Source organism: Galeopterus variegatus, unplaced genomic scaffold, assembly GCF_000696425.1.
Source record: "Galeopterus variegatus unplaced genomic scaffold, G_variegatus-3.0.2 Scaffold393, whole genome shotgun sequence".
In the NCBI taxonomy this organism is placed as follows: Eukaryota; Metazoa; Chordata; class Mammalia; order Dermoptera; family Cynocephalidae; genus Galeopterus; species Galeopterus variegatus.
The window spans coordinates 640,105-663,079 of record NW_007726504.1 but is presented as its reverse complement, the minus strand read 5'-3'; the positions used below and the strand labels follow the sequence as shown (position 1 = coordinate 663,079).

The 22,975-nt window shown below is 35.8% G+C and overlaps 1 protein-coding gene across 6 annotated transcripts in view; it reads left to right on the top strand.

The window, feature by feature from the left end:
- The first annotated feature begins 12,340 nt into the window (after positions 1–12,340).
- MEF2A (myocyte enhancer factor 2A) overlaps positions 12,341–22,975 on the top strand; it is an 83,300-nt gene continuing 72,665 nt past the window's right edge. For 3 of the 6 annotated variants that reach the window (XM_008568284.1, XM_008568285.1, XM_008568282.1), the window contains exon 1: positions 12,349–12,534. In XM_008568284.1, coding sequence (XP_008566506.1) covers positions 12,481–12,534 — 54 coding nt within the window. In that variant the 5' untranslated portion in view covers positions 12,349–12,480. Of the gene's footprint in view, positions 12,535–22,975 lie in introns of all 6 variants that reach the window. The other 3 variants (XM_008568283.1, XM_008568287.1, XM_008568286.1) reach the window with 2 other exon arrangements.

The following is a 22,975-nucleotide window of genomic DNA, read 5'->3' as shown; positions in this document are numbered from 1 at the left end:
TATATATATATATATATATATATACACACACACACACCCAGTAGTGGGATTGCTGGATCATATGGTAGTTCTATCTGTAGTTGTTTGAGGAACCTCCATACTGTTTTGTGTAATGGCTGTATTAATTTACAGTCCCACCAACAGAGTAGAAGAGTTCCTTTTTCCCCTGCATCCTCACCAACATTTGTTATTCTTGGTCTTTTTAATAATGACCATTCTAACTAGGGTGAGATGATATCTCAGTGTGGTTTTGATTTGCATTTCTCTGATGACTAGTGATGCTGAGCATTTTTTCATGTACCTGTTGACCATTGTATGTCTTCCTTTGAAAAATGTCTATTCATTTCCTTTGCATATTTTTAAATTGGATTATTTGTTTTCTTACTATATAGTTGTTTGAGTTCTTTGTACATTCTGGATATTAAACCCTTGTTGGATGTATAGTTTGCAGATATTTTCTCCCATTCCGTAGGTTGTCTTTCCATTCTGTTGATTGTTTCCTTTGCTGTGAAGAAGCTTTTTAGTCTGATATAATCCCATTTATTTATTTTTCCTTTTGTTGTTTGTGCTTTTGGGGTCTTATTCATAAAATCTTTGCCCAGTCCTACTTCCTGGAATGTTTCCTCTATGTTTTCCTTTAGTAATTTTATGGTTTCCAGTCTTATATTTAAGCCTTTAACTATTTTGAGTTGATTTTAGTATATGGTAAGAGTACAGGTCCAGTTTCACTTTTCTGCATATGGATGTCCATTTTTCCCAGCATCATTTATTGAAGAGGCAGTCTTTTCCTCAGTGCCTTTGTCAAAGATCAGTTGGCTGTAGGTATGTGGGTTGATTCCTGGGTTTTCTGTTCTGTTCCATTGATCCAAGTGTCTGTTTTTATGCCAGTACCATGCTGTTTTGGTGGCAATAGCTTTGTAGTATAATTTGAAATCAGGTAGTGTTATACCTCCAGCTTTATTTTTTTTTGTTCAGGATTACTTTGGCTATTCGGGGTCATTTGTTATTCCATATGAATGTTAGGATTGCTTTTTCTGTTTCTATGAAGAATGTCATTGGTATTTTGATGGGGATTTCATTGAATCTGTAGATTGCGTTGGGTAGAATGGACATTTTCACAATGTTCATTCTTCCCATCCAAGAGCGTGGTATGTCTTTGCACCTTTTTGTGTCCTCTTTAATTTCTTTCAGTAGTGTTTTGTAGTTCTCATTGTAGAGATCTTTCACCTCCTTCATTAAATTGATACCTAGGTATTTTAGTTTTGAGGGGGACTATTGTAAATGGGCTTGCTTCTTGATTTCATTTTCTGCTAGTTTGCTACTGGAGTATTAACACTACTGATTTGGGGGTGTTGACTTTGTATCCTGCAGCATTTCTGCAATTGTTAATCAGCTGTAAGAGTGTTTTGGTAGTGCCTATAGGTTTTTCTATACATAAGGTCATGTCGTGTGCAAACAAGGACAGTTTGACTTTGTTATCTCCAATCTGGATGCCCTTTATTTCTTTGATTGCTCTGGTTAGTACTTCCAATACTGTGTTAAATAGGAGGGGTGAGAGTGGGCATCCATGTCTTGTTCTTAAGGGAAAAACCGAAAGCTTTTTTTTCCCCCATTCAGGATGATATTGGTGATTGGTTTGTTGTAAATGGCTCTTACTGTATTGAGATCATTTCCTTCTGTACCTAATTTGCTGAGAGTCTTTATTATGAAGGGATGTTGAATTTTGTCAAATGCCATTTTTCATTGATTGAGATAATCATATGATTTTTGTCCTTCGTTTGTACACACTTTTTTTTATTGAGTTCTTGTATTTTTTTAAATTGTGGTAAAATATACATAACATAGAATTTACCTTTTTAACCATTTTAAGTGTATAGTTGTGGCATTAATAAGTAAAATCATGTTGCTGTGCAGCCATTACCACCAGCCATCTCCAGGACTTTTCATCATCCCATACTGGAACTATGTATCTATTAAACAGTAGCTCTTCATTTCTCCCTCCCTCCAGTCTCTGGCAACTACCATTTTCCTTTCTGTCTTTATGAATTTGAGTACTCTAGATACTTCACATAGGTCCTTTTTTGACTGGCTTATTTCACTTACCATAATGTCTTCAAGGTTCATCCATGTTGTAGCATGTGGCAGGATTTTCTTCTTTTTCTAAGGTCAAATAATATTCTGGTTTACACGCAGGCACACGCACACACCCCCAACATGATATTTATCCATTCACCTGTTCATGGACACTGAGTTAACTCCACCTTTTCACTATTGTGAATAATGCTTCTATGAACATTGGTGTACAAATATCTATTCAAGACCCTGCTTTCAACTCTTGTACATACCTAGAAGTGGTATTGTTGGATCAAATGGTAATTCTGTGTTTTCGAGGATCCATCATATTGTTTTCTACAGCAACTACATTATTTTACATTCCCAGGAACAGTGCTCAAGGGTTTCAATTTTTCTACACCCATGCTAAGGCTTGCTGTCTTCCTTCCTTTCTTCCTTCCTTCCTCCCTCCCTCCCTTCCTTCCTTCCTCCCTCCCTCCCTTCCTTCCTTCCTCCCTCCCTTCCTTCCTTCCTTCCTCCCTCCCTTCCTTCCTTCCTCCCTCCCTTCCTCCCTCCCATATCCCTCTGAATGTCCCATATCCCTCTGAATGTGTGTAAAGTATCTAGTATCTCATTGCAGTTTTGATTTCCATTTGTCAATGATTAGTGATGCTGAGCATCTTTTCATGTGCTTATTGACCAATTGCGTATCTTCTTTGGAGAAAAATCTATTCAAGTTTTTTGCCCATTTTTTAATTGTTGTCATTGTTGTTGTTGTTAAGTTTTAGGGGTTCTTTATATATTCTGGATATTAATCCCATATCAGATAGGTGATTTACGATTATTTTCTCCCATTCTGTGGGTTGCTAAAATCCAGTTTGTCTGTTTCTTTTGCTGGCTGTGCTTTTGGTGTCATGACTTAAAAAATCATTGCCAAATCCAATGTCTTGAAGCTTTTTCTCTGTTTTCTTCTAAGAGTTTTATAGTTTTAGTGATTGGATTTAAATCTGTGATCGATTTTGAGTTAATTTTTGAATATGTTGTTAGGTAAGTATCCAACTTCATTCTTTTCCATGTAGATTTTCTGTTTTCTTAACACCATTTGTTGAAAAGACTATCCTTTCCCATTGAATGTTCTCAGTAACCTTGTCAAAAATCATTTGACCATATAGGTGAGGGTTTATTTCTAGGCTCTCTGTTCTATTCCATTGGTCTATATGTCTGTCTTTATGCCAGTACCACACTGTTTCGATTACTGTAGCTTTGTGTTGTAAGTTTTGAAATCAGGAAGTGTGAGTCCTCTAACTTTGTTCTTATTCAAAATTATTTTGGCGATTTGGAGTCTCTTGAGATTCCATATGAATTTTAGGATGGCCTTTTCTATTTCTGCAAAAATGGCATTGGGATTTTGATAGGGATTGCATTGAATTTGTAGGTCACTTTGGGTAATATTCACATCTTAATAACATTGTCTTGCCATTCATAAGATATCTTTCCATTTATTTGTGTTTTTCTTTAATTTCTTTCATCAATGTTTTTTAGTTTTTAGTGTACAAGTTTTTCACCTCCTTGGTTAATTCCTAAATATTTTGTTCTTCTTGATGCTATTGTAAGTGGAATTGTTTTCTTGTTTCACATTGTTCATTGTTAGTACATAGAACTGCAGCTGATTTTTGTGTATTGATTTTGTGTCCTGTTACTTTACTGAATTTGTGTATTAGTTCTGACCTTTCTTTCACGGAATCTTTAGGGTTTTCTACATTTAAGAACATGTCATCTGCAGAGATGTTTGTACTTTTTTTTCCAAATTGGATGACTTTTACTTCTTCTCTAATTGCTTTGGGTAGAACTTCCATTACATGTTGAATAGAAGTGGTGAAACTGGTCATCCTTATCTTGTTCCTGATCTTAGACGAAAAGCTTTCAGTCTTTCAAGTGTGGTGGTAGCTGTGGGATTTTTATAGATGGTGTTTATTATGTTGAGGTAGTTTCCTTTTATTCCTAGTTGGTTGAGTGTTTTTATTATTAAAGGGTGTTATAGTTCATCAAATCCTTTTTTGGCATTAATTGAGAAGATCGTGTAGTTTTTTTCCTTCATTCTCTTAAGGTTGTATATATCACATTGATTTTAGTGTGTTGAACCATCCTTGTATTCCAGGAATAAATCCAAATTGGTCATTATATATAATCCTTTTAATATTTTGCTGAATTCAGTTTGCTGGTATTTTGTTGATGATTTTTATGTCAATGTTCATAAGGGATATTGTTGTGAAGTTGTTTTTCTTTTTTTCTTGTAGTGTTTTTGGCTTTAGTATCAGAGCAATGCTGACCTTATAGAATGGGTAAAAAACATGTTCCTCCCTCTTCAGTTTTTTGGAAGACTTTGAGAAGGATTGGTTTGTGTTCTTTAAGTTGTTGTTTGGTAGAATTCACCAATGAAGTCATTGGGTCCAGGGCTTTTCTTTGTCAGGAAGTTTTTAATATGAAGTCAGTCTCCTTGCTAGTTATAGGTCCATTCAGCTTTTATATTAATTTGTGATTAAGTCTTGGTAGGTTTTATGTTTTAGGAATTTGTCCATTTTATCTAGGTTATCCCCTTTGTTAGCTTATAATTGTTTATAGTACCCTCTTAAAATCCTGTTTAATTCTCTGGAATAGGTAGTAATGTTGCCACTTTCACTTCTAATTTTAGTAATTTGAGTCTTCTTTCTTTTCCTTCTAAGTCTAACCAGAGGTTTGTCAATTTGTTTATCTTTTTGAAGAAACAACTTTTGGTTTTGTTGATTTTCTTCTACAGTTTTTTATTCTTATTTATTTTTGCTCCAAAATTTATTATTCTCTTTCTTCTGCTAGCTTATGATTTTTTGATTTTTCCTTTGAGCCAAAAATCATGGCATCTTAATTATTATAGCTTTATAATAAGTCTGATAAATGATGGTATGTGTGTCTTTTAGCATTATCATTTGAAGTTATCTTGGCTATTCTTTCACCTTTGTATTTATAAATGAACTTTAGAATCAGCTTGTCAGTTTCCACATACAGTACAAGAAAACTTTCTGGTATTTTGATAGGGATTGCATTGAGTGTCTGGATTAATTTGGGGAGAATTAATATCTTTATAAAATTGAAACTTCCACCATTTTGCAAATATAGATTTATTATGTAGTACATTTTAAATTTCTCTCAGGGTCAAGTTGTTTTTTTCTGTGTTTTGCTTTACATACATGAATTAATAGCATCATTTATTTATTTAGCTGATGGGAATTATCCAGTATAGAAGAAAATTTTGATATTGTAGGAAAGAGAGGAAGAATTACTGTACCCAAGATCTAAACAGGAAGGAAAGCATATGGGAGAGATGCTGATGGGTTGATCGTTATGATGGCAGGAATTTGCAGGTAGAATAGGTAGCGGAGTGATCCAGTTGAGAGTGAAGATGAGGGATGAGTGTTGGAGATGTTAATAGAGAGAATATGGCATAAAATAATTAACCAGGAAATTGGGAAATGGAAGATTGTAGTATAAAGGGAATATTTGAGGTTCATGACGTCCATGAAATTAAAGTCAGATTAATTAGCATGATTAACATGATTATTTTTTCTCCAGCTATATTTAGCTACATGGGAGCAGGCCTCAGGAGTCATGTTTTGCCGTGAAATGAAGGCAGCGGGGAGGAAGCCAAGGGAGGTAAGGTATATGAAAATAAAACTGGATGAGGAGGGAAGTAAGGAAGACAAGGAGTAGGTAAGGGACATTGAAAAAGGCTTAATAAATTGTAGGTCTTAGTGAGATCAAAGGATTGTTGCAATTAGGCTATTAGAGTGTGTAAAAAGGAAATATAGGAAATTACAATTAGAGATTACACATGAAAATTTATTTTCATTATAAGATATTTACTACACTGGCAGATTTTTTTGGTTATTTGTGTTAGTCTTTATGTGATAAATATGTACGCAGGACAAATATGAAAAAATCCATATTTCCTCATCTAAGACCTTTGAGACTAGGTATGTTATGGGCTGTTTCTCTTTTTTCTTTATGGCTTTTGCCAGGGACTTACCAATTTTATTAGTCCTTCCAAAGAACTGACTCTTGGCTTTGTTGATCTCTGTTGTGTGTTTGTTTTCTATTTCATTATTCTTTGCTCTTCCTTTCTACTGTTTTGAGTCTACTTTGTTCTTTTTGTAACTCTTTGAGATGGTTGTTTAGAAATTGGTGTTTGGGGCCAGCCCGGTGGCGCACTCGGTAGAGTGCGGCGCTTGGGAGCACAGCAGCGCTCCTGCCGAGGGTTCAGATCCCATATAGAGACTGGTCCACTCGCTGGTTGAGCGTGGTGCGGGCGCGACACCGAGGGTTGCGATCCCGTTGCCGTTCGCGGTACGGGCGTGACACTGAGGGTTGTGATCCCGTTACCGGTCACGAAAAAAGACAAAAAGGGGAAAAAAAAAAAAAAGAAAGAAATTGGTGTTTGGCCTTCCTCCTTCTCCCCTGTCTATTTTAAAGCTATCGGTTTCCCTCTTAAGCATGGCTTTAGCTATATTCCATACTTTTTTTTTTTTTTTTTTTTTAAAGATGACCGGTAAGGGGATCTTAACCCTTGACTTGGTGTTGTCAGCACCACGCTCAGCCAGTGAGCGAACCGGTCATCCCTATATGGGATCCGAACCCGTGGCCTTGGTGTTATCAGCACTGCACTCTACCGAGTGAGCCACGGGCCGGCCCTATATTCCATACATTTTGATATAAAGTATTTTTAATTGCATTCCATTCAAAATATTTTCTAATGTTCACTGTGATTTCTTTTTTGACCTGTAGGTATTTTGAAAGTTTATTGCTTGCTTCTCACATACATAAGGTTTTCAGGTTAAGTTTTTGTCATTAATTGCTAACTTACTTTGTCTGAGGTCAGGGAACATGTCTGTTCTTTGCAATTCGTTAAGACTTAGTTTATGATCCAGCATGTAGTCACTTTCAGTAAACATTTTGTATGCACTTGTAAAGAAAGTATTTTCTGCAGTTGTTAGGTCTGGTGTTCTATCTTATGTGAGGGTACTTTAGTAAGTTCATGGAAAACCAGAATTAGAAGATAATATGACTCTTTCCATGAACTTACTGAAGTACCCTCATATGTCAGTTAGGTTGTTAATTGTCATGTTCACATCTTTCCCTGTTTGTTTTGGTCTGTTTATTCCTTAGTTCTGATCTGCTTGTTCTTTCAGGTACCAAGAAAGCTTTGTTAAAATCAACTTGCTAGGGCCGGCCCGGTGGCGCACTGCTACAGTGCGCCGCTTGGGAGCGCGGCGGCTCTCCCGCAGAGGGTTCGGATCCCACATACAGACTGGTTCCCGCTCACTGGCTGTGCGAGGTGTGGGAGCAACACCGAGGGTTGCGATCCCGTTGCCGGTCCCGGTCCGGTACGGGCGCGACACTGAGGGTTGCGATCCATTGCCGGTCACGAAAAAAGACAAAAAGGAAAAAAAAAAAATCAACTTGCTATAATTTCAGACTTGACTTAGTTCTTTCAGTGTTGGCTTTATATACAAGCACACTCTTATTTCTTGGCTGAAGTTTATTGAGGAAAAATATGTTTTTATATCTGCAAAATTTGGTACAAAATTTTAACAAACTGGCATATGGGAAAAGTCACAAATTACTTTCCAAATACAATTCATAGAATATTAGAATCACATGTAGACGGTTTGAAGCTGAGTGTCAGCAGAGGGAATGTGTATCTTTGATGTTGCTGGCAAAAAGCAAGAAATTATACTATTAGAAGTCTTTGAGCCATTGTTTGCCATGTGTGTATTGCTTGAATGTGTTTCTAATTGTGTTTCATTTGCCTTTTCATTGCCCTTATTTTTGCTTAGATTTGTAGAATGCATAAAAAAGTTCAGAAGGTATTAAATTATGGAGAAGGAAAAGCCAGTGATAAAGTTATTTCATATGAAGTCATGTAGTAAGCATTTTACATCCTAAGTGATAATTTACTGCTATAAATGGGCATTTTCAGTGTGTTTAATTTTAAAAGAGAAATGATTGGGGATTTATGAGTTGATGTGTAATGTTTTTAATTTTTCCTATTTAAAATAATGAAAAATATGTTCTTTATGGTTTTTGCACAGAATGTCTGGTTTTTAGGAATAGATTTCTGACTATATGTGTTATTAGGAGCACTCAGATTTAGAATTGTTGTGTTTTCCTGGTGAATTTAATTTTGTTTTAAGGTATTCCTCTATATCTCTGTCCATTTGTGTGTATCTATCCCTTGCATTAAAGTTTACTATGATAAAGTATAGCCACACAACTTTCTTTGGGTTTGTGTTTTACATGGTGTATTTTTCTTCATGCTTTTACTTTCATTCTTTCTATGTCCCAATAATTAAGATATATCTTCTGTAATCATCTTAAAATTGCGTTTTGTTTTTTAAATCCAGTTCTTTTTTTTTTTAATTTGAGAGTTTAGTTTAATTATAGTTAATGTAGTTACTGATACATTTTGATTAAATCAGTCATCTCTCTGTTTGCTTTCTGTTTCTCTCCTTTCTTGTCTTTTGGGTTATGTATTAGTCCATTTTTTCTCTCTCCATTTTTTTTAAAGCTTTTTAGCTATTCATACTTTTACCATTCTTGAAATGGTTACCCAGAGATTACCACGTGTATCCTTTACTTATTGATGTCTAAAGTAAATGAGTACTTTTTTCATTTTCCTAGTCAATGAAAGGATTTTAGAACACTAACTTCATTTGCTACCCTCCCCGGTTAGGCACTATTATTGTGTGTTGTAATATTTTATATCCCACAAAATATTATTATTATTTTATTTAGTCAGTGTTCATTTAGAGTCACCCACTTATTTTCCCTGTTCATTTCATTTCATTTTTTTGTGTATATCCAAACTATATCTGGGATCTTTTTTTCCTTCTACTTGAAGAAGTCCCTTCAGTGTTTGCTGATGACAAATTGTCTGTTTCTGTTTTCCTAAAAATGTCTCTATTTTGCCTTCATTTATGAAGGATTTTTTTTGTCATAAAGTATTCTAGTTTGGCATTCCTCCTCCTCCCCCCCTCACCCCCAAGCACTTTGGAGATTTCATTTTATTGTCTTCTGGCTTCCATTATATATGTGAAGAAGTCAGCTAGATATAAATCTTACTGTTGCTTCTTGAAGTTAATCTTTTTTATTTTTCTGGCTGATTTTAAAATCTATCTGAGGTGGGGGTGGGAAATTGGTGTTCTCTCTCTTTCCCTCAAGTGCTGTTTTCTTTGTATCTGTATTGCTTGGGGGTTTGTAGAGCTTCTTGAATCTGTGGCTTGATGTCTCACCGGTCAGTTTTGAAAATTCTTAGCTATTGCGTCTTTAAATATTTCCTTTCCCCCACGTGTTTTCTCCTTCCTTGCTGGGACTCCAGTTACTTGTATTTTGGATCCTTTTTCCATGTTCCATAATTTTGCACACTCTTTTCTGTATTTCCCACTTTCTTGTCTTTCTGTGCTTCGTTGTAGGTATTTTCTTCTTTCCTGTTTTCTGGGTCATTGATTCTTTTTTTTTTTTTTTTTAAAGCTTTTTCCTATTATGAGGCCCATCTATCAATTAATTTCTGTTCTCAAAATTATATTTTTTTATTGTGTTTTCCATTTTTTATTGTCTGCTAAAATTCTTTATTTTGTATTTTAATTTCTTGAACACATCAATTAACTTATTTTAAAGTCTTTCTCTGATAACACCATTCTCTGGATCTACTGTGGGTCTGTTTCTCTTTCCATTTTTAAATCTTGGTTTTCAGTCAGATTTTAACTGGTTATTTGTTTATTTCTAGACATTTTATATGAAGAATGATAAAATAATTTAAATTTCTGGATTATGTTATCTTTCTACTGAGAAAGATAACAATTTTGCCACTGGCATACAGCTAGACTAATGGCATTAGCTAGCTCAGATTACCTTAATCTAATCAGGGGTTGAGATGATTTGAAGCTGTGCTTCCCTCCCTGTGTGGCTAATCTGTTTCTGGTTTACCTTTGTGCCTAGGGTGTAGTCCTTTGGAGTCTCTCCAGATACTTGGGTGTGTTTACTAGAGCTGTTCTTCCTTGGCAGGTCCTGAATCTAATTTTTGTACCCCCACCCATAGATCTCTTGAAAGCTCAACTTTCTCAGTCCGTCAGCCAGTCGTTTTGGGATCTACAGACAAAATAAGTCCAAAGACTAGTCTAATTTGTTTTTTCCAGATTTTAGCCCTGCACATTCTTGCTGTCTTGAAAGTTCTCCAGTGTTTTAAAACAGATTACTTTTTCTTTTTTTTTTCTAGTTAGTTTGAAACAACCACTCCACCATTGTCAAAAGCAGAATGCCGAGATGCATTCTAGAATTCAGAATTTTTCATATTTTAGAAGATAGTACAGAGTATATATCTTGTAGACCTTAATAGATCTTGTATACCTTAGCAATAACATCTCTACAGTGAAATGTGTAAATATTTTTCTTGCCTACTGCGGTACAAGTTTTTGTAAGGAGAACTGGATGCAATGTGATCTGTTAGGAAGCATAATTTGGAGTAAGCCAATCTCTATTGTTTATAATGCAGTCTGTTGAGGAAAGAGAAATGTTCTACAACACAGCTGCTTGTTTGATTGAACCCCGCCAGTGACTAGCCATCTTTTAGTTCCTCTGATGTCTTCTGCTCCCTTTTGTCATTGGGCTTTTGCACATGCTGTTCTCTCTGCCTAGCATATACATCCTCATACTCAGACTTGAGTGTGAGGGCGCATCTTCAGGGAAGTCTTTTCTGACCCACAAATTTAGGTCAGATTTAGGACAGATAATGAACTATTTAGTTTTGAAATATACAAACTCATCTGTATGATGGTTTGATTAATGTCTTTTTTTCTCTACTAGATTCTTAACTCTGTGAGATTAGGAAGCATGTCTTTATTTTTCTTGACCATTTTATCCTTTGTGCCTGCTTTAGTTGTTTGAAGTACATTTATTGTAAGTAGGTGATCAATTAATAGGTTATCAATTGCTAATAGATGAACAATTAATGTTTATATGAATAAAGAAATAAAATAATGAATGAGGGAAGATAAGTAATAAGTGCTGTGCTCATGATAGTGCTGGTGATAATAAAAGGCTCTTTGCCTTTGAACAAAAATCAGATTTAATCAAACACTGGATTTGCACAGTATGATTGAAGTTTTATAGATATACGTGCATAGTATTAAAAATACTTCAATAAAATTCCCTTGGGAATTTATTATTGTGAGTGTTTTAGCATTTGTTCCCCGTTCTCCCATAAGTAGTTATTTTTATTATGTCAGTTTTGAAAGCACTAGGTTTTTAAGTGACACAACCATCATTCAGAACATGACAAACTATGTCACTGCCAGTCATTCTTCTACAGAGATAGATGGAATAAAAAACCCTTAAAGGGTTTTTCAAATCTCAAAGGATTCAGAGTCTCAAGAAAGCAGACTTGGAATTTACACACATACACACACATAAAGGTGCTATGGTTTATTCTGCCAAGGGAAGTGAGTTTTGGCTTCATTAGGGAGGTAACATTCTAACTGAATCTTGACTGATAAACAGGTATTCATTAAACGGTCAAGGGAATAGTATTTCATTTAAATACATATTATTATGAAAATATATAGTGTCTTTGTGTAATGACAAATAGTAATTTGGCTGGAGGCTGAGGCAGTTTGCAAGAAGATTTTGTAAAGGCAGATTGGTGCTATCCAGATTAGTTCATCCTTTGGCATGGAGGCCATCAGAAGCTTTTAAGGATTTTCTATAAGATTTAAGAGTAGAAGTTCCAGAGCCAGACTCCCTGAGTTTCAATCCCAAGCTCTACCTCTTACTGTGTGACCTTGGGCACATTTCTTAATTTTTATGTGTTTCAGTATCCCTGTTTGTAAAATGGAGATGATAATTATAACTAACTCAATAGATTGCAATTAGGATCGAATGAATTAAGACATGTTCATATGTAGAAAAGTGCCTGGCACATAGAAAAATCTTGATAAATATTGGCTCTTATTGCTGTTATTATATGCGTTAAGATAACCTCAAACATTATAATGGCATTAGTTTAGCCAGAACTAGAAGCACAAAAAGACTCAAGAGATATTTTAGGGGTAAAATGAATAAGACTTAAGTGTATTTACTAATTTTATATAACCAGAAATTTCAACTAATAATACTGTCTGTGTGTAACATAAATGCATATTTGAAATTTGTATAATGCTCTTATGATTTACAAACTTAAATCTACTAATTTGTGTTTTCTTTTAGATCTTATAGAAAATTTCAGCTGTAGCCCTTGGACTAGAAGCTGAAATAATAGAAGCTGTGTATGATGCATTTAGGGTATTGAAGAAAATTAAATTTGAATTAAATATTTGGAATATAAGGAAGGAAAGGTGACTGAAAATGGGGCGGAAGAAAATACAAATCACACGCATAATGGATGAAAGGAACCGACAGGTAAATGAAAATTTTAATTTATCTGTTTAATTAATATAAATATTTTTTTAAGAAGGATCATAGAATAGAATGGTTGAAGTTTTCTTAAATTTAATTTCATTATTTATTTTTAGTTCCAGACTAAAGGAAAAATTCTAGCGATCATAAGCTTGTGTCTTTGCATCATGTGCTTTAATGGAACTCTTTTTTTCTTACTACAGAAAATATGCTAAAAGCAAAATCATCACAATCCCATCATTACCATTCATTGTGTATATTTTTTATAAGATATGTCATCTTCTATACAGTTGATTATATGTTTGATTGTTAGTCATCTATATATTATTATTTTTAAATTATCACATTTATTTTCATAATTAGGTAATACCTAAGTTAACTTCAATTATCAGTGAATGTGTTCTAGTCAGTTAAATTTGCTGGTTAACTAGTAAATGACGAGAATATTTTTAATACCTCTTATCACAAAAAATTTCTAAAACATTTGCACATATACCTCAGCTTTAATTGATAAAATATATTGAACTTAATGTACAGTACCAGTGTCAGTAAACCATTACAAATTCAGGATAATTATAATGATGCTGATATATGAAGAGACCAGAAGTTTTCTGGGTTGGCAAACTATGGTCCATGGGCTTGCTGCATTTTTTTGTAAATAAAGCTTTATTAGAACACTGTCATGCCCATTTATTTACCTATTATCTATGGCAGCATGGCCCATAGGCCTAAACTCTTTACTTTCTGGCTCTTTAGGAAAAAGTTTGCCAACTCCTTGGTTTAGAGGAAAGAAGGGAAACTAATTTCGTAGAATATTGTAAGTGAACTATTATTCAAAGCATGTGTGGGAGGGAGTGAGGGAGGGATGTGATCTCTGGGAAGGTTACATATGAGGAGAAGTTTCAAGAACAGCTGGTTTCTGAAAGCATACGAGGAACAGAACAACACTGAAGGTATGTTCTACAAAGTCTGAGTAATAGTTCATCTGAACACAGATATGATTGGAGACAGTACTCAACTGAGCAGCTGGTAGGGAAGTTAATGGGAGTGACCAGGGTTGCCCATCGACTAAATTGAAGAGGGCTCTTGTTTCAGTTCATGAGTATTTCTTAGCAAAGGTGTAAGGCCCACATGGTGTCATTTATTATGAAGGTTGACAAAATAGAAGATTGATTAAAATAACCATTCCATCATTCCATAGGAGTGATTCTGGCGAGACTGCAAGTAAAATTCTCTTTACAAATTTTAAAATTGTGACATATAGAGGAAGAATGAGGACTTGCTTTATGAACACATGCAGTATGAATGTAAAATAGGTTTATTAGGGAGTTACGTACAAGCAGAGAAATAGCAGAGCACATAAAATTCCTGAGCTCTACTTATCCCATAGATAGTCACATTTTAAATTGGGCATAGCTAGACTGGACCTGCATGTGGAAGAGACTTACATGTATGGAGGGAAAGAGGAGCTGGGAATATGTAGGTGACTGTGCAAAGTTGAGGAAATGACCTTGTTAGAAAGATGGAGGCTGCTACTATAGCTTAGCAACTAGAATTAACCTGTTCCTACGTTGGATTGAGGTGCTAAGTCAGCTTCTTGCCAAGCTGCCAAATGGGGCACGGGCTATCTGAATTTCTCTCTTAGATAATTTCAGCAAAGAATGGAGAAAATACATAGAAGTAGTTGGGCAATTTATTTTTCAGGTTAGGTTAGGAACAGACATAACTTTTCACAAACTAAAAGGGTATCTTAATGTTACTGATTTTTGAATGTATGGATTCTGAGTTAAAAGTTTCATTGTTCTTACATGAAAGGAGGAAAATTGTTTCTTTGCAGGAGAAAAGAGATGTCATTTATTTATCCAAATTCTAATATGTACTATATCCAAGGGACTATATTAGGTCCTGGGAACTCATTACAAATATTTAGCTTATATAGGAGATTGAGAGTTTATGGAAGAAACCACCAACTTCTGGGGGGGTCAGTCAGGGAGCAGTTACTAGAGAAAGTAATATCAAATAGAGTTTTGAATTACAAGTATGAGCTAGTCAGATAAAAATCACACTTGAAGTCACTGGAACAGTGCATGAAAAATCTTAGGGGTAACAGTATCATGCATTTAAAGAGCTGCTTCACTTCACTTCTATGTGGAAGCTTCAGGTGAAACCTTTTGTTTGTCCTTCCTTGTCTAATACACGTCTTTTTTCTTTTTTTTTAGTATTCCCTCTCCCTCTCACTTTTTCTTATTAATTAGTATATATTCTATATATAACTTGATGAATATTTTGTTCATTATATGCGTTACAAGTATTTTCTCTCACACTATGGCCTGCTTTCTTAATCTTTTCATTCCTTCTCTGTTACCAGTTTTCTGTATTAGTCCATTTTTATTATTCATAACAAAATACCTGGAATTGGGTAATATGTAAGAAAACAAAATTTATTGCTTACTGTTTCAGAGGCTGGAAGTCCAAGATCTAGGGAACACATCTGATGAGAGAGCCCTGTTGGTGGGTAGTGACTCTTCACAGCAAAGCAGGGTGTGACATTGTGGATGGCGAAAGCAGAGAGAGAGCTAACTCCTCACTCCTTCTCCTTTTAAAGCACTCCAGAACCATGCTCATGACCACCATTAAACCATCAATGGATTAGTCCATTTACTTGGGTATGGTCATCACAGTCTAATCACCTCTTCAAGGCCCCACCCTTCAGTTACCATAATAGGATTTCCTTTCCCACCCCTTAACCATTGTCACAGTGAGGATTAATTTTCTAATACATGGACTTTGGGAGACACAATTCAATCCACAGCATCTTGAATCCAACAACCTTGCCTAATTCACTTATTCTAATACTTTACATGTGCATTTGTGTACAAGTTTTTGAGTAAACATGTTTTCATTTTTCTTGGATATATACCAGGGTGTGGAATTACAGGGTCATATGGTAATTCTAAGTTTAACATTTTGAGGAACTACCAGACTGTTTGCCAAAATGTCTGTACCATTCTACCAGCAATGAGTAAGGATTCAAATTTCTCCACATCCTTTTTGATTAAAGTCATCCTTTTTGATTAAAGTCATCCTTTTTGATTAAAGTCATCCTAGTGGGTGGGAACTCTAGTGTCTTGTGGTTTTGGTTTGCATTTTCCTGATGGCTGATGATGTTGGGCATCTTTTCATGTGCTAATTGGACATTTGTATATCTTCTTTAGAGAAATGTCTATTGAAATCCTTTGCCCAATTTTGTTATTTTTTTTAGTTGTATCATCTTCATTTGAAAGCTTCAATTGAAAGCTATTTCTATTGGTTGTAGAATTCTAGATTGGCAGTTACATTCACTATATTTTTAATTTTTTCCTCTGTGTTTCAGTTCGAATGTTTTCTAGTGACCTGTTTTCTAGTAATTCATTTTCTATTTTCTTGTAATCCTTTCTTCTGCTTTTTAAAATTAACTATTGAGACAACCTAGTAAGTTTTTAATTTCTGGTATTATATTTTCAATTCTAGAATGTCTATTTGATTTTTCCTTTTTATAGATCTCAATTCTCTTATGAAATGGTCCATCTTTTTATGTATTTTCTCTATATTTTTCCACTGTTTTTGAAAATATTAGCTATAATTTTTTTTTTCCTGACTGGCAAGGAGATCACAACCCTCAGCATGGTGTGGTCTGCACCACGCTCAGCCGGTGAGCGCACCGGCAATCCCTATATAGGATCTGAACCCGCGGCCTCGGCACTACCAGCGCCGCACTCTCCCGAGTGAGCTACGGGGCTGGCCCAGCTATAGTTTTTTTGTGTCCCTGTCTGCTAATTCCTATATCTGGATTACCTATAGGTCCATATCTGAACCCTTTTTCTCTTTGTTTTTGATGACATGGTCCTGTCTTTTGACATATCTAGTGGCTTTTTAATGAGCCGTCAGACAGTATATATGAAAGATACCATAGATATCATTTATTATTTATTACATTATCTTCCTTCAGAGATGGTTTCCTCTTACTTAACCATTGAAATTAGGTGCCGAAGTTAGAGGGCAGTGTTACAACACCAAGGTCAAGGGTTTGGATCCCCATACCAACCAGCAGCAAAAAAAAAAAAAAAGCAGGTACTGAATATCTTAGACCAATTAGGGATTGGTATGACTGGAGGCTAGGTTGTAATTTTGATGAGATTCCATCTTTCTTTAGTTCACTCTGCTCTTCAGGAGTAATCCTCTAAGTCTATTTACTGGGCTAGGCATTACTTGAATTTAAAACCTTATCCTCTCAGTGTAGGAAGATTACAGAAAATCTTACTCTGCTCTTTTGAGGCATTCTGCTTGTCTTTTATTTTTTTCTTTCTTTCCTTTTTTATTTCCTACCCAACAAAGCCTCAAAATTTTGTTAAGTATTTTGAGGAGACAGCTGGCATTGTGACCACTTCAGTTTCTACCCCTCCCTTCTCATTGTTATGTTGGCTACTGGAGTCTTCAGTTTCGTGTCCTCAGCCCACAGGACAAAAGCCCTCTATCAGCAGCAGCCCAGCCCAAACAAAGGCTAGTCTCTATATCCCAAATCAGTAAATACTTGCAAGGAAAAAGTAGCTGCAGACACTCTTTCACTTCTTTAAGGTTCTCACCTCTCTAAAATCTTGGCATCTCCAGTCTTTCATCAGCAGCCTTCTGATGTCCTTAAACAGGTATTTGTTGTATTTCATCCTGTTTTCTAGTTGTGGGTTCTTTGGTCTTCCATCAGCTACTCCCTGTTACCTAGAAGCAGACACCCACATATACTTAAAAAAAGGAAAACAGTAAAAAATACCCCCTTTTTTCCAAAGGTAAAATACAGAGAATAATACCTTAAAGACTGTTAAATTCATTTTCCAGAACTACCATATATCAGTTCTGACATATTTGCTACAGATATTTTTATTTGTAAAAGAAAAAAAATTAGAAGTTTACTGTCATGTTTATAATTTTTCCTAGTCTCATTCTTCTTTTCTTCCCAAAGGTAATCACTATCATGAATTTAATTTGTATTTTCTTTATATTTTTTATTGCAGCAGATATTATTTAATATTGTTTTAACCTGGTTTTAAAATTGTACATAATGGCGTTGTTATTTGCACTTGCTTTTTTACTCAATTCAGTGTTTTTCAGTTCTATTTAACTCTCATTCATTCAGTAAAACTAGTCGTAGGAATGAATATTCCTTAATTCATTCATCAGTACTTCTATCAAAGAACATTTATATTGTTTCCAGTTATTTTACTGTTATAAATGGTGCTGCAGCATGTAGGGGACATGTCTCCCTATACATGGGTAAAAGTTTCTCTGTGATAAATATTTACAGAAAGAGTTGCTAGGCTAAATATGTCCATCGTCAGCTTTAGTATGTTTTCAAATTGCTTTCCAAAGTGGTTGTGCCAGGTACAGTATAGTAATTTATGGAAATTCCTGTTTCCCCAAAGACTTTGCCTGCCTGTCTGTCTTTTCTCTTTCTCTTTTCTTTCTCCCTTTTTTCATTTTACTTTATAATTTTTCTGGTCTTATGAAGGTGATGTATAACCTACTTTTATGGTTTACCCATTTTCTGCTGGATTATTGATCTTTTTTTTTCCCCCTTAGAAGTTCTTTATATATTCTGGATATTCTGTATGTGTTGTATCTGTTTCAGATAATACCTTTCAGTCTTTACCATAACATTTTATGAATTTATGACATTTTATTTTACTGTAACACTTTTATGACAGGACTTATCACAGTGTTTCCTAATGATTTGTATTGCCCTTACCAGTAGATTATGAGCACTTTAAGGTGTGTTAAGGCTTGCTTTATTTCCTGAATCATGATCAGTTTTTAAATGGTTCAAGTGGACTTGTGATAAATGTGTGTTCTTAAATTGGTAGATTCACAATTTTACAAATGTCTTTTAGGTTAATCTTATTGTGTGTTCAAATCTTCTGTATTCTTTGTGACTTTCTGTTTGTTTTTGGTTCATCAAGACTTATCAATATTGTACTTAAAATAAATCCACTATGGTGGATTTGTCAATTTCTCTATATATGTTAATAGTTTCATATATATTGTTTTATATATTTTAGGACTATTTCATTGGGCTCATACATATTTAGAGTTGTTATACCTTCTTGGTGAATTTTGCAATACATAGTAACCTTCTCCATCCTCAGTAAAGGCATGTTTGTCTTAAATCTACCTTGCCTCAACTTTATATAGCTGCACCTTTCTTTTGGTTAATATTTTCTTGGTAGGTCTAGTTCTCTACATTTATTTTCAACTGTACTATATCCTTATGCTTTAGGTATATCTTTTATAAACAGCATTTGGCTGGATTTTGGTTTTTTAATCCAGTCTGATAATATCTCTTAACTCACCAGTTTATTTGATTTTTATTCCTTGTGATCTTTTCTGTATCCCCGTGGTTTGAGTTTCTGACTAGCTTATACCATCCCAGTCGATCACTTCACTTTGTTAGAGGGCCCAGGCATTAAAAGAAATCACAGTGAAATATCGCTCTTCATATCCTCAAAGAAGTCCTCATATTGCAGTTTCATACAGAACTCCCCAGGGAGAACAACACTGGAAGAAGTTACTCTCTCTAGGTGGTAATCCACCAACCTTGGTGGTTTTGAGTAAGAGTAGTTGGGAAGTCACTGGCAAAGGTTAGTCAGTCAGTCAGTCCCTACCTGTTTTCTTCAACTCCCAGCAGAGCTTCTGTGCTGTCCTAATTTTATTCTGGAGGATGTCTGTCTGTACCAGTACTGTCGTAAGGTGGCAGGCATTAAGTGTCTCAGGCAACAGAGGAGAGAAGCACAAGCTGAACCCAAACTACTCTTTTCGAAATGTGTCTGTTCATAGCTCCACTGGCTGTTTTCTTCTCAGCACTACAAACCTCCATACCCCTCCACCCATACATACTCCAGCATAGACATCTGGGGTTTCTCTCATACTTTTCTACACTATTCCTTAGGATTCATAATACCTTTAGGAAAGTTCTCCCAGATTAACTGGGGGAGGTAGATCTAGATCCTGTGTTAATTCAGCATCTTGTCAGGAACCCAAACTTGCTATTATTTTTATATTGATAAAATTAGTAGTTATATTCTGTTCTGTAATCATAATTTCTACATTTATTTAATCTTAGTTCCAAATTTAAAGGATTCATTATCACCAGTCCTTTTATTGTGGTTTTTGCATACTGTTGTTGTGGTTGTCATCTATTTCTTGGTTTATGGATTCATTCAGCAAATTTTTTAGCATCTACTTAGTGCCATATGGTGTTTTATAAGGGTTGCAGCATTGAACAGAACTGAAAAAAATCTGAGCTTTTTTCAATTTGTATTCTACTTAGATAAATGGATTTTTTCAGCAAGTGGTGTTTGTTGGTTTTTTCTTCCCCCAAGAAGGGCTTATGGCTATCTTTCCTGAGTTTTTTAATGTTTGTAAATGTTTACGGTCTTCATACTTGAAGTACAACTTGGCTAGATTTAACGTTCTAGGGCCCTATTTCTTAACCCTGGAACGTTGTAGAGATTTGGTCTTCTGGCTTTGAATGTTGCCAGAATTCTAACACCAGACTGCGTTTTTTCCGCATTCTCAAAGTGACTTACTTTTGCCTGGGTGCCCATAATATTTTTTCTTTGACCTTGACAGTAACTTAACCAAAGTATTCCATGAATTTGATTATGCTTTATCATTTTTTTTTTCAAGAGAAGGGTGTGGCCTTTCACTATTTTATTTTTTAGCAAATATTTTCTTTTCCAGTTGTTCTGCACTTTCTTAGTATCTTTGTTATATGTCAGCTATACTCAACAGCTTTATTCATTTTTAATTTATTTTCTGTTTTGATTCTTTGAATTTCCTAATTGTGGCTTTTATCTGTTAAGATTTGATTTTTTTTTCCTCTTATGGTTCTTTTCTGAGCTATACCAGCTCACTTTCTAGGTCTTTTTGTTATCTTTTATGTCTTTGGCAATGATATTAGGTACAGGTTTTTTTTTTAAAAAAAAAAAGGCTTTTCTATAAAATTCTTTTTGTTTCTTTTGGGTTTTACATCTCTTGGCATTCTACATTTGAAACAGGATCTCTATGTTCATTCTCCATTTATTTCATAGGCTCCCCACCCTTCTGAGTCTTCTAGCACTAAATAAAGGATCAATCCTTGACTAAACTTTTCTAGGACTGTGACATTGCTACTTTTGTGATGAACTTCATGTGAATTCTCTGAATCCACATTCATTTTCATCTAAATTTCACCAAATTTGGAGAAGAGGGGCTGAATCAGAACAGAAGTGGTCATAGGCAAAAGGGGCAAGCTGCAACAAGAAATAATGCAGACAGTCAGAGGCTGAGCACACGGAGCAGGAGCTGGCAAAAGCCACAGTTTTGCCCTCGTAGGTGGCAGGGTAGAAGAAGACCTTGGTGGGCCCCAGGCCAGCAAGACCACTAATAGGGTTCCCGTGGACCCACATAGGAGCACAGAGCCACAACAACTGAAAAAATGGAGCCACTTAGAGGCCGGTGAATCATCGCAAGGGACTGGCACACGGCCCTTCCCACAGGAAGCGTTTGTAGCACGGGTATTGGGGAAGATGGACCCAATGGAGGAACACTGGGGCACAGCAGGGACAGCTGATCTGCATCCCAGTCAGCATAGGACCACTCAGAGGAGACTGGTCAGGAATATAGAATTGAATGGAGTGCAGTTTGATGAAAAGACACAGGCCCAGATCAGAGTTACGACACAACCCAGGTGCACCGAGTCTGTAGAGAGCCAGAAGTACCGAGTCTGTAGAGAGCCAGAAGTATGTATAAAAGTCAACCATTATAACCTGTGCTGCACAAAAAGCCTTTCCAAAGGAAGCAGCCATTTAGCTCAACCACAGAGGTCAAGTACTGGTCCCAACAGGAAGTTCCTCCACTTTAGAAGTAAGCAAAAGACAAAAAATTAGTTCTGGCTCAGATACACCACCAATGCCTTGGGTCTGCCTGGGGACATGAGGCATGAAGCCAGGACCGGACCCCCCTCCCCCTCCCCAACCAGTCACACCACACCAATGCCTTGGGCCCGCCTGGTGACCCGAGGCGTGGAGCCAGGGACTGGACCCCCCCTCCCACAGCCAGGCACACCACGCCAGCGCCTCGGAGTCCTCCCAGCAACCCGAGTCATGGAGCTGGGGACCGGACCCCCCTCCCACAACCAGGCACACCGCTAGCACCAAGGAGTATGACAAAAACATCACCTCCATGTGGGTTGCCCACCACAGCCACCATGGTAACCATGGCTGCTGCAAAAGCGGCTAGATGCCACAACCACCATGCAGATGGTCCACCAGCCACTGGAGTGCATTGACACAAGAAGAGTCACCAGCAGAGAGAAAGAAAAGAAGAGGATGTCTCTCTCCACAAAGCCCATTCCAGAGTGACAGAAGAAACATCTGCTCTATGATAATATTGGAGGACCTGAACACACCTCTGAGCATTGGGCACATCATCTAGGCAACAAATCAGCAGAGTAACCATTATTCTTTCAGATGGAGAGAAGAAATCTAGGGTAATTGGGGGTGGGGGAAGAGAGGAGGGAGGGGGAGAGATTGGACAAGGGGCATAAAGAATAATTATGATTTGTAACAATATGTATGCTAGTAATATTGATTTGATCAACATATCTCAATGTTGAACCCCCAAAATATGTATAATTAATATTGATTCAATAAAAATTTTTTTAAAAAGTCAGAAATGGCAAGCTTTCAGGAAATGAAACAAACCCAGAAGGAACTTCATACAAAAAAATTAAAATAAAATAAATTTCACCAAATTTGGCAAATGAAAATTCATGGTTTGAGATTCTGACTTCTTCCTTGAAGAACACCTAATCTATTTTTTATTCTTGTGTGTGTGCGTGTGTGTGTGTGTGTTTAGAGGAGTAGAGAAGAGAAGATGTGGCTTTATTTTCCATTTTGAATTAAAAACTAAATTTTGTGATTTTTTTAACTTAAATCAACATAAAGAATCAGCTTTTACTAATTTTCACTTTTATATTTCTTATAAAGCTAATAATGTCTAAAAGGAAAATCTCTGCATGACAACAAAAACTTTTTTTCAATTGAAAATACTAAAATCAAGGTAAAATGAGGGCTGGGCAGTTAGCTTAGTCAGTTAGAGCATGGTATAGAGTATTATAACTGCTTATTTTCCTGCTTCGTGTTTTGTTACAATTTTGTTATAATCTAACCTTCTAGGCTGAATACTTTTATCTTAAGCTATAGTCAGTATCCTTTTGTTCCTTCCCCTTTTGTAATTCCCCTCCTCACCATTGTATTCCATTTTCTTTTTGCTGCCAAAATCTGTAGAAACAAATACTTTAAACAGATGTTGAAATCTTTTACTTGTTATTTGTATTTCACATTGAGAATTTTATAAAGTATGGATTATAGGATAA